Here is a 13,044-nt window from a genome sequence, read left to right as displayed (position 1 = left end):
TTTGCATATGAAAGATGCACATCTTTGTATGTATGTGTGTGTGATTGTTAAGCCATTCAGCTGTGTCCAACTCTGCGAAGCTGTGGACTGTGGCCTGCCAGGCTCCCCTATCTATGGGATTTTCTAGGTATGAATACTGGAGTGGGTTTCCATGCCCTCCTCCAGAGTATCTTCCTGACCCAGGGACCGAAGCCACGTCTCTTATGTCTCCTGCATTGGCAGGTGTGTTCTTTACCACTAGCGCAACCTGGGAAGCCCTTCTGTATGTATATTGTACTTCAATAGAAATTTGGGGAAAAATTTTTGCACTGTTCAAGTCACAAGATTCAGGTTTTGTACGTATGTACAAAATGCCAAAAGATTTCTTCTGAGTCAGTGGCAGAGACTGCTTATTGTGTCCCAAGTCCATTATAACTGTCTAACTGTTAAACAGTATTTAGCTTTAGCTAGTAATATGACTGTTCAGTATAAAAACTGTAGTTCCTTACGTTTCATGGCCAGCTGTGGCTCCATGACTGAATTCAAACCAACAAGACAAAAATATAACTGTCTTGTGGCAGTCTGCAAAGATCCTCATTAAGAGACAATATAATCAATAAACAGCTGTTTGAATAATTACTAAATATAAACTGTAATGTAATCCATAATTGTGTGGCAGAGCCTATGAGTACAATATTCCCATTATAGTGTTGAACAAACTGAGTCTCACAAATGTATACAAGGTCAAATATCTAGTAAACAGAGAATCAGATTTTGAAGTTAGTTTTATCCAGCTAACTAGATTGAGTATTATTGTTTTATACTCAAAGCCCTAATCGAGAAATATTAATCTATCTCTGTACCTACCTATTTACCTACCTATATTTATCACCTTTTTACCTTTCCATCTACCTATAATATTCAATATATTATAACTGTGACATATAAGATGAATTCGTGGAGAGGTTGGATTAGGAGCAAAATGTTGAATCTTCTATGAGATAATAGAGTCTAAGTTAAGAAGTAGCAGGGAATATAAAAGTAATAGGATAAATTAAAATAAACATTATGAGGATTTTATTCAGAGTGTCATGACAGATTAAATATTGAGGTGAAAAATTAATTATAAATCTCAAGTTTTGAGTTTTACAGCATGTTACTTTGATTATAATGGAAATATGGAAATACAGGGGAAGTATAAGTTTGGGAGAAATCATTACAAAAAATATTAAACATGTTGACACATACATAGAATTATAGAATAAAGTGAGAGAACGATCTGAGAAGGAGATTCTATGTTTGGAATATAAGGCCAATTACAATACAAAATTTATTTTAAAATTTTCCAGAGGCTAGGAATGTCTAAGTGGATTACTACCTCCTTAATGAATAGAAATAATTGATATATTAAGATCAAAAAATTTTATTTAATATTGTATACAGATAGTGACAATATCATCTAGTGCATAAGGAGAAGATATCACTACTATGTTATTATTTAAGCAACTAACAACTTCTTACAAATGTTAGTCATGTTCTGAAGATATCAGTATTATTGTAATCTTCAAAAGTATTTGAATTTCTAGTATGTGCTTGACACTTTGGTACCAGGGTCCCAGAAAGATGTATGTTGTGGTTCTTATCCTCCAGAGACCTATATCATGCTAAAGAAAAGTACACAAAAGAACAAAGAAGGTGAAGTAGCATTTGCTTTGTTAGATGAGTTATCCAGATAATCAGTGTCATAAGAGTTAGAGGCACTTCTTCTCTAAAAACTAAATGGTCACGGTAGACTTCTCAGCAGGGCTAGGACTCAAGCTAAAAAATATAAGCTAAAACATTGGATCCTGAAATGTGTATTAATACATTGGAACATTGTAGGGAGAATTACTGAGCTCTGTTCAATTGAAATAAAGATTATTTTTGCTCTGATTTTTTATCTTAAGCCGACTTGTAATGAATGTTCTAATCATTTCTTCTTGAAATCGCCTTGCTCTGTTCAAAAAAACTGCCCACTGTTTCTTCCTAACGTTTGGTATCTGCATCATGAGCTTTTGACTCTGATCATTGAGCTGAAATATAGAAGGTTACATCACTCATTTACATTATCACCCTCTCCCCACTCCCAATACAAATGTGACATTTCAATTTTGTACACTTCAACTCTCCTTAAATCATCTGTATAAAAACTTCAAAGCTTGATTGATGATGAATGAGCCATTGTCTCCTCAAGCACCCGGTTCTCATTAGCCTTTAGAGTCTCAGCTTATTAATAATGAACCTTGAGGGCTGACCCAGTGGGGTAGCAGCAATTCATTGTGCTCCTAGCTGAAAGGTCTGGGTTTGGGAAAGATACAGAAATCTCTGGACCAAGTCCATTCCAGAGATGATGTATTAAGTATCACAGGTGGATGATGTGAGCTATATTACTTTTGTATCATTATCTGCCAACAGACTTTCATGGCTTAAGGTGATGACAGTGAAAAAGATACATTGCTTTATGTCTGAGGAAATCCAGTAACTGCTTCCTGTAGCTTCATCTTGAAGATGGACTTTTTCCACTTTGGGTTTTGACTTCTTCATTATGAACTTTGGCTTGGATAGGCAAGGAAAGTCTGATATATGCATTATTCAGAGGTTCTCAATTAGACAAGTGCAATCTTTATTTTTATTATCATTTTAATTCTAAGATTGACCTGTAAATGCACCCATGCAAAAAAAGACATTTAGATATACAATCAAGGATTGAGGTTTAGCATTTCATCCTTGCTTGTGTTTGATAGCTTTGTGAGTAAAAGGAAATGTTTACTATTGATACCAATCATATAGACCAAAGTGGAATATGGCTAACTGCACTTTAAGTTATAATCTTTACTTTCTAAAAAGAGAAAGACATTCAATCTTGTTTATGAATTGTGGTTGATGAGGTCAAAGCAATTTTGTCAACTTCTTAAACTGAGGAAGGTCATATTAATCTGTATTTTCAGCAGGGATGCTACATCACAATTAGGCTGTTTCATACAGGGCAGGAGAACAAATGCCAGGATTCAGTATTTTATCACATTTTCTTTTGAGAGAATATATTTGCAAAATGTCAATGATTCTGCTAATGGTCACTCATCCCCCAAGTTCAGTATAATAACTAGCATTTGAAAAGAAATGAAAAGTACAAAAGAACTTATTTAAATAACACAAACATTCCCTTCTTCATTAGACTCACGCAAATGAGAATTGAGGGAACTAAATGGTCAAATGTACAATCTTTATGGAATGGAATGCTGAGACAAAAGTATTTTATGCCTTCTCTAGGATGTCATATTGTCACTTTACACCTTTATAAAAAGTGATTGATGTAACAGTGTGAGATAAATTTATGCTGCTGCTGCTAAGTCGTTTCAGTCATGTCCAGTTCTGTGTGACTCCATAGATAGCAACCCACCAGGCTCCTCTGTCCCTGGGATTCCCCAGGCAAGAATACTGGAGTGGGTTGCCATTTCCTTCTGCAATACATGAAAGTAAAAACTGAAAGTGAAGTCGCTCAGTCGTGTCCGACCCTCAGCGACCCCATGGACTGCAGCCCACCAGGCTCCTCTGTCTATGGAAGTTGCCAGGCAAGAGTATTGGAGTGGGTTGCCATTTCCTTTAGGATGAATTGTTTGAATCTTCTTGCAGTCCCAGGGACTCTCACGAGTCAGAGTCTAACACCGCAGTTCGAAAGCATCAATTCTTTGGCGCTCAGCTTTCTTTATAGTCCAACTCTCACATCCATACATGACCATTGGAAAAACCATAGCCTTGACTAGATGGACTTCTGTTGGCAAAGTAAGGTATCTGCTTTTTAATATGCTGTCTAGGTTGGTCAAAACTTTCCTTCCAAGGAGTAAGTGTCTTTTAATTTCATGGCTGCAGTCACCATCTGCACTGATTTTAGAGCCCCCCCCAAATAAAGTCTGACACTGTTTCCACTGTTTGCCCATCTGTTTCCCATGAAGTGATGGGACCGGATGCCATGATCTTAGTTTCCTGAATGTTGAGCTTTAAGCCAACTTTTCACTCTCCTCTTTCACTTTCGTCAAGAGGTTCTTTAGTTCCTCTCCGCTTTCTGCCATAAGGGTGTTGTCAACTGCATATCTGAGGTTATTGATATTTCTCCTGGCAATCTTGATTCCAGCTTGTGTTTCTTCCAGTCCAGCGTTTCTCATGATGTACTCTGCATATAAGTTAAATAAGCAGGGTGACAATATACAGCCCTGATGTACTCCTTTTCCTATTTGAGCCAGTCTGTTGTTCCATTTCCAGTTCTGTTGTTTCCTGAGCTGCATACAGATTTCTTAAGAGGCAGGTCAGGTGGTCTGGTATTCCCATCTCTTTCAGAATTTTCCACAGTTTGTTGTGATCCACACAGTTAAAGGCTTTGGCATAGTCAATAAAGCAGAAAAGGATGTTTTTCTGGAACTCTCTTGCTTTTTCGATGATTTAGCAGTTGTTGGCAATTTGGTCTCTGGTTCCTCTGCCTTTCCTAAAATCAGCTTGAACATCTGGAAGTTCACAGTTCATGTATTGTTGAAGCCTGGCTTGGAGAGTTTTGAGCATTACACTGCTAGCATGTGAGATGAATGCAATTGTGCAGTAGTTTGAGCATTCTTTGACATTGCCTTTCTTTGGGACTGGAATGAAAACTGAGCTTTTCTAGTCCTGTGGCCACTGCTAAAGTGAAGTGAAGTCACTCAGTTGTGTCTGACTCTTTGCGACCCCGTGGACTGTTGCCCACCACGCTCCTCTGTCCATGGGATTTCCCAGGCAAGAGTACTGGAGTGGGTTGCCATTTCCTTCTCAGTTTTCCAAATTTGCTGGCATATTGAGTGCAGCACTTTCACAGCATCATCTTTCAGTATTTGAAATAGCTCAACTAGAATTCCATCACCTCTACTAGCTTTATTCATACGGATGCTTCCTAAGGCCCACTTAACTTCACATTCCAGGCTGTCTGGCTCTAGGAGAGTTATCAAACCATTGTGATTATCTGGGTCATGAAGATTTTTTTTGTATAGTTCTGTATTCTTGCCACCTCTTCTTAATATCTTCTGCTTCTGTTAAGTCCATATCATTTCTGTCTTTTATTATGCCCATCTTTGCATGAAATGTTCCCTTGGTAACTCTAATTTTCTTGAAGAGATCTCTAGTCTTTCCCATTCTTGTTTTCCTCTATATCATTGCACTGATCACTGAGGAAGGCTTTCTTATCTCTCCTTGCTATTCTTTGGAACTCTGCATTCAAATGGGTATAACTTTTCTGTTCTCCTAAAGAGTGCTTATTGAAAAAAGATAACCTCCATTCTTACTTTGATTTGGTCAGAATATAATTTAAAATTATGAACTATACCAGAAATAAACTGCTCAATGTCGGTAACAAATGTCAGGGTAATTTTTTTCAGTTCAGTTTAACAAATGTCCATTGATTAACTGTTGTTTCAAATTTGACATAATAGGTACAGCACTGAAAAATATCCCCTGCCTTCATGGAGTTTAGTCTCAATACTTCAGGTATAAATCATGTGCTATGTATGTTAAATTTAGCACATTGGAGAGGAGTGCAGTTTACAATTTACTTAGTACCCAAAAAAGCTATTTTTTTTACTTGACTTGCACATATTAAATCTAGTAGGAAGTGTTTGAGACACAAACATATTTAAGTGTTTAGTGGAGTTGTTTAAATAATGAAACTATACTTTTTTCATAGAAATTTGTATTTAATATATCTTATTGTATTTCAGTTCAGTTCAGTCACTCAGTCGTGTCTGACTCTTTATGACCCCATGAACTACAGCACGCCAAGCCTCCCTGTCTATCACCAACTCCCTGAGCCTAGCCAAATTTGTGTCCATTGAGTTGGTGATGCCACACAACCATCTAATCCTCTGTCATCCCCTTCTTCTTCTGCCCTCAATTTCTCCCAGCCTCAGGGTCTTTTCAAATGAGTCAACTCTTCGCATCAGGTGGCCACAGTATTGGAGTTTCAGCTTCAACATCAGTCTTTTCAATGAATACCCAGGACTGATTTCCTTTAGGATGGACTGGTTGGATCTCCTAGCAGTCCAAGGGACTCTCAAGAGTCTTCTCCGACACCACAGTTCAAAAGCATCAATGGCATTTTTATACAAGACAGTTTTGTTCTGTGAACTTGCTGGAAATATTTTTATATAATATGATAAGACAATAGATAGCAGATTTTTTTCCTACTAATTGTTTCAGTGACCAAGAATCTATTTGTGTCTGTCTTTATTTACTCTGATGTATTTCCTGCAAGGAAAGTGGCGTTAAATGGAATGAGATTAGTGTACCTTGAACTCATTTAGTTATTCAATATTTTTTGAATCCTTCTATACTTTCAGGCATCTTTGTTTGAATTTCATCTAAATCTGTGCCTCATTTGCCTAGATCCTTTGAAATTGTCTTGTTACATGATTTTAACATATAATTATTAATCACAATTGCATGCTGCTAGTGGAATAGAAACTCTTGGTATAACAAAGTTGACATAAGCTGTTAGCAAAGGTATAGTCAGACATTTTTCTGGTATCATCCTAGATAAATATCTTAACAAGATTTTCTCTTTTTCTGATCTTTGTCCCTTTTTCTAATCTAAACAGATAATTTTAGAAAAGCCTTTATGGTCAATAACTTTATGGCCTTTCCTAGTGGCTCAGACAGTAAAGTGTCTGCCTGCAATGCAGGAGACCCAGGTTCAATCCATAGGCGGGGAAGATCTCCTGGAGAAGGAAATGTCAACCCACTCCAGTATTCTTGCCTGGAAAATCCCATGGACATAGGAGCCTGGTAGGCTACAGTTATTGGGTCACAAACAGTCAGACAGGACTGAGCGACTTCACTTTCACTTTCTTTCATGGTCAATGAAGGTAGAGACATTAGCTATCCCTTTTGTCAGGTTAATAATCTGTATCTTTTAGCAACTTTCTTGCAGGTTAATACCTTTCCTAGAATTTTCTTAGTCCAGCAATAAATCTAACTGAATATATCCACACAGAACATATTAATTAATATTCTAACACTAACACTGTATAAAGTTATGAAATAAATATAAATGATATAAATGAGTAAATGCAATTTGACATTATTTCCTGATCCATATTTAGGTAATCAAGTTTATCAAAAGAAAATATAAGATGAAAGGTACACAAAAACTCTTCTATAAATTTCAATAAAATATACACTTTTTGATTGTGAAATTATGGCATTCAAAGGCAGATTATGGTCTAAGCCAAACATAAAGGGGAAAAAAAAAAGACTATTTTCAGGGAAAATATACACATGCATGAATAAACTATCTATTTAAGTACTAAAATATTATAAATCCTGCTGACCAGAATTGCTAGCAGATGCTGAGTTTTTAATTCAGAATGATAAAAATATCATCCAGATTGATCATGATTATAGTCTCAATTTAAAATTTGAACATGTAAGATTATACTTGAATTTTTATTGCCTCTTTTTAAAATCCTTTTCCATGTATAAGTCAAGCTCTTGAACAGAGTATTTCTAAGAAATAAATGTCGACATTGGTAGGAGATTAATTTTGTTGAAGAAAGGGATTTGATGCGATTATTATTCAGCATAATATAATCTGATTCTTTTGAATATTTTTAGATAGGAAGCTGTAGATGGATGCTGTGTTCCTTCAGTATGAACTATTTAAATTAAAATGTGACTCCTGAAAAATATACTCTTTCTACAATGTTTGAGCTATTACATTTTCTATTCACATTTTTTTAAAGCAGAACTTTTCCAAATCTAGACTGAAAAATAACCTTCGTTTCCTGGATAGCAGTCAAAATCTCCTTTCTTTGTCACCTAATGAAGAATTATTCCTAGTGCAGAAGAGCATCACCTAATGTCTCATGAGAAAGCTATTAGTATGAAATCCTCACATTTCTTAGATAGAAACTTAATGCCAAACATTAATGCAGAAATCCATTTTCACAATCTTTCTTACCTCTTACATCTCCCTTCTTGCTTTGATGAAGATTGTATGGTTAGGTCATGAAAAATAATGAACTAGGTTGTAGAAGTAGAAAGATGATCTAATTTCTTTGTTTCTTTTTTTTTTCCCCCTCCCATTTGAGAAAATGGATCCAATAGTCAGTGATAGAATTAATAATGGAAATGGGATTGATTTTAAATGTGGAAAGTCCTACAATGTCAAAATTAATCTGGAGGATTCCATACATGCTATATAGTAATGCACTTTATATGTGACCTCCAATCTTACTTCCACAAGTACTTTTTTTTATGATGTTACATGTTCCTTTCATTCTTTTATGCTCCTTTTTTTGTTTAAGGGGACTCTTGGCTTCCCTCATAGCTCAGTTGGTAAAGAATCCACCTGCAGTGCAGGAGACCCCGGTTCAATTCCTGGGTCAGGAAGATCCCCTGGAGAAAGGATAGGCCACCCTCTTCAGTATTCTTGGGCTTCCCTGTGGCTCAGCTGCTAAAAAATCCACCTGCAATGTGAGAGACCTGGGTTGGGAAAATCCCCTGGAGAAGGGAAAGGCTACCTACTCCAGTATTCTGCCCTGGAGAAATCCATGGACTGTATAGTCCATGGTGTCTCAAAGAGTAGGACACGACTAAGTGACTTTCATTTCACTCAGACAGTCTTCACTTCCTTTAAAGGTTTTGCTTGGAATACTGCACAGGAGAGGGCTTCCCTGATGGCTCAGGAGATAAATTATCCACCTTCAGTACAGGAGACACAAGAGACAAATGTTCGATCCCTAGGTCAGGAAGCTCCCCTGGAGAAGGAAGCGGCAACCCACACCAGTATTCTTGCTTGAAAAATCCCATAGACAGAGGACCCTGGTCACTGGGTTACAAAGGGTCCAACACAATTGAGAAACTAAGCACTCACTACACAGGAGACATGATTTTCTTAAGGCCAGTAGAGGAGACAGAGTTGGTTGATGTCCTGATATCCCATCCCTCACCTTCCTTGCTAACACCCCTGCACATTTTAGGTTTTGTTTGCATAACAATATGTCCACCTTAAGAATTTCTCGCTCAGCCTAGGATATTGTTCTGGCCAATAAAATGCAGATTAATCCTTGGGTAAACATCCCGTTTCAAATCAAAAGCCACCTGTTCATTCTTTTGTCTTCATCTTGCCTTGAATTCAAACGTCTTTAGATGCAGCAGTCATCTTATGCCTGGAATGAACAAAGCCAACATACATAGTAGGTGGTGGGTACTGCAGAATAGCTAAACTAATATCCATAACTGCCTCTGCTAAGTTTCTTATCATATGAAAAAAAAATAATCACTTATCTATATAAATCACTGTTAATTGAATTTTGTTTTTTGTATCTGACTGCTTTATGGATTGTTATATGATTTCTCTTGTTTTTGTATTAGACAAGAAGAAAAAAATGTAGTATATATTGAGTAGGAAGATGCTATATGTATTTCTAATCAATTTCTCAAAATGATAAGAATAGTATTTTCTACCTTTTTGTCTGGATAATGTAAAGCTATCTGTACAAGAATCTATGTATATAATCAGCCACTGTTCAGAGGGAACAAGTTAGCTGATTAAGGCCAGTGTCATAAAATAAGAATCAAGTAAACATTGGTTTTGGTGCATTGTATCACAGTCATGCCCTGTTGCAATGAACCAGAGAATATCTATGATATCTTGCTTTGTGTTGTTCTTAAAGAATAATTGGCAGTTCTATTGACTGAATTTGAGATGAATAAAGAATACTTTTGTGACTGAAGCATTAAATTTACCTTCCATTTTGTGCTGATTACTTACCTAACTGACTCCAGTCAATGTCACATTGACTGAAACAATATTTTTAAGGGAAATTTGGCAATTTGCAGAAAGCCTTAATAATATTCACAATCGGTGAATGTTATTTTTAGGGAAAAATAATTTAAAGAGCTAATCAGAGATAACAAGTTAAATTACCAACAAGGAGTGACTGGTTAAATAAATATTGTTTAAGTTACACCCTGGAGTATCATATTCTCCTTAGAAATAACACAGAATAATATTTAATTGCCTTTGACTATTAACCATTTAGTATTAACAAAATTATCAGGTTATGAAATATATACACAATATTATTCCAATTTGAGAGGAAATAAAACAGAAAAGAGACTGATAGAATCTGTTCCAAACAGTGAAGAGTGTTTCTCTCTGAGTGTTTGAATTATGAGTTTTTATTTTTCTTCGTATTGTTCAATGTTTTCAAATTTCTGCAATCTATATGACTCAGTAAAAAGGTATTTTATAAGAAATCTTGACTATTAACAAAGTAACTAATTTAACCCTGAAGATAGCTGAAGAATAAATTAGTTTGATTGACTACCTTTCATCATCAAAAAAGTTGACAGCAAATCTATGTTTGTTTGTTTTAATACAGAAATCCTAAATGGCGGCGTCTATGTAGACCAGAACAAATTTCTCTGTTATACAGACACTATTCATTGGCAAGATATTGTTCGGAATCCATGGCCTTCCAACCTGACCCTGGTGTCAACAAATGGTAGCTCGGGATGTGAGTAGCATTATCCTTTTTAATGTCTCAAAAGATTCTTCTACCTATTGTTTTCACAAAAATGGCTTATGTGTATCATGTCATAACTAATATTTGAATTTTGACTGCATCCCATTCTATATAACAGAACAAGCTTAAGAGCAATATTGCATAGGAACCTAAAATGTCAGGTCCATGAATCAAGGCAAATTGGAAGTGGTCAAACAGGAGATGGCAAGAGTGAACATCGACATTCTAGGTAGGAATCAGCGAACTAACATGGACTGGAATGGGTGAATTTAACTCAGATGACCATTATATCTACTACTGTGGGCAGGAATCCCTTAGAAGAAATGGAGTAGCAATCATATTCAACAAAAGAGTCCGAATTGCAGTACTTGGATGCAATCTCAAAAATGACAGAATGATCTCTGTTCGTTTCCAAGGCAAACCATTCAATATCACAGTAATCCAAGTCTATGTCCCAACCAGTAACGCTGAAGAAGCTGAAGTTAAATGGTTCTATAAAGATCTACAAGACCTTTTAGAACTAACACCCCCAAAAGATGTCCTTTTCTTTACAGGGGACTGGAATGCAAAAGTAGGAAGTCAAGAAACACCTGGAGTAACAGGCAAATTTGGCCTTGGAATACGGAATGAAGCAGGGCAAAGACTAATAGAGTTTGCCAAGAAAATGTACTGGTCATAGCAAATACCCTCTTCCAACAATACAAGAGGACTCTACACATGGACATCACCAGACGGTCAACACCAAAATCAGATCGATTATATTTTTTACAGCCAAAGATGGAGAAGCTCTATACAGTCAACAAAAACAAGACCAGGAGCTGACTGTGGCTCAGATCATAAACTCCTTATTACCAAATTCAGACTTAAATTGAAAAAAGTAGGGAAAACCCCTAGACCATTCAGGTATGACCTAAATCAAATCCCTTATGATTATACAGTGGAAGTGAGAAATAGACTTAAGAGCCTAGATCTGATAGATAGAGTGCCTGATGAACTATGGACGGAGGTTCGTGACATTGTACAGGAGACAGGAATCAAGACCATGCCCGTGGAAAAGAAATGCAAAAAAGCAAAATGGCTGTCTGGGGAGGCCTTACAAATAGCTGTGAAAAGAAGAGAAGCAAAAAGCAAAGGAGAAAAGGAAAGATATAAGCATCTGAATGCAGAGTCCCAAAGAATAGCAAGAAGAGATAAGAAAGCCTTCCTCAGTGATCAATACAAAGAAATAGAGGAAAAGAACAGAATGGGAAAGACTAGAGATCTCTTCAAGAAAGTTATGGATACCAAGGGAACAGTAAAAGATGCAAAGATGGGCTTGATAAAGGACAGAAATGGTATGGACCTAACAGAAGCAGAAGATATTAAGAAGAGGTGGCAAGAATACAGAACTGTACAGAAGAACTGTACAAAAAAAGATGTTGAAGACCAAGATAATCACGATGGTGTGATCACTCACCTAGAGCCAGACATCCTGGAATGTGAAGTCAAGTGGGCCTTAGAAAGCATCACTAGGAACAAAGCTAGTGGAGGTGATGGCATTCCAGTTGAGCTATTTCAAATCCTAAAAGATGATGCTATGAAACTGCTGCACTCAATATGCCAGCAAATTTGGAAAACTCAGCAGTGGCCACAGGACTGGAAAAGGTCAGTTTTCATTCCAATTCCAAAGAAAGGCAATGCCAAAGAATGCTCAAACTACCGCACAGTTGTACTCATCTCACATGCTAGTAAAGTAATGCTCAAAATTCTCCAAGCCAGGCTTCAGCAATACGTGAACTGAGAAATTCCAGATGTTCAAGCTGGTTTTAGAAAAGGCAGAGGAACCAGAGATCAAATTGCCAACATCCACTGGATCATTGAAAAAACAAGAGAATTCCAGAAAAACATCTCTTTCTGCTTTATTGACTATGCCAAAGCCTTTGACTGTGTGGATCACAATAAACTGTGGAAAGTTTTGAAAGAGATGGGAATACCAGACCACCTGACCTGCCTCTTGAGAAATCTGTATGCAGGTCAGGAAGCAGCAGTTAGAACTGGACATGGAACAACAGACTGGTTCCAAATAGGAAAAGGGGTACATCAAGGCTGTATATTGTCATCCTGCTTATTTAACTTATATGCAGAGTACTTAATGAGAAACGCTGGGCTGGATGAAGCACAAGCTGGAATCAAGATTGCCGGGAGAAATATCAATATCCTCAGATATGCAAATGACACCACCCTTATGGCAGAAAGTGAAGAGGAACTAAAAAGCCTCTTGATGAAAGTGAAAGAAGAGAGTGAAAAAGTTGGTTTAAAGCTCAACATTCAGAAAACGAAGATCATGGCATCCGGTCCCATCACTTCATGGGAAATAGATGGGCAAACAGTGGAAACAGTGTCAGACTTTATTTTTTTAGGCTCCAAAATCAGTTCAGATGGTGATTGCAGCCATGAGATTAAAAGACACTTACTCCTTGGAAGAAAAGTTATGACCAACCTA

General features: G+C 36.8%; 1 protein-coding gene across 1 annotated transcript in view; it reads left to right on the top strand.

The window, feature by feature from the left end:
- The window catches only part of ERBB4 (erb-b2 receptor tyrosine kinase 4), a 770,675-nt gene that overhangs the window by 358,171 nt on the left and 399,460 nt on the right, over window positions 1–13,044 (top strand). The window contains exon 6 of the mRNA XM_052653380.1: window positions 10,419–10,553. Coding sequence (XP_052509340.1) covers window positions 10,419–10,553 — 135 coding nt within the window. The remainder of the gene's footprint in view (window positions 1–10,418; window positions 10,554–13,044) is intronic.

Source organism: Budorcas taxicolor, chromosome 2, assembly GCF_023091745.1.
Source record: "Budorcas taxicolor isolate Tak-1 chromosome 2, Takin1.1, whole genome shotgun sequence".
NCBI lineage: Eukaryota > Metazoa > Chordata > Mammalia > Artiodactyla > Bovidae > Budorcas > Budorcas taxicolor.
Note: the sequence above shows the minus strand (reverse complement) of the source record. Positions and strands in the feature narration are given on the sequence as shown.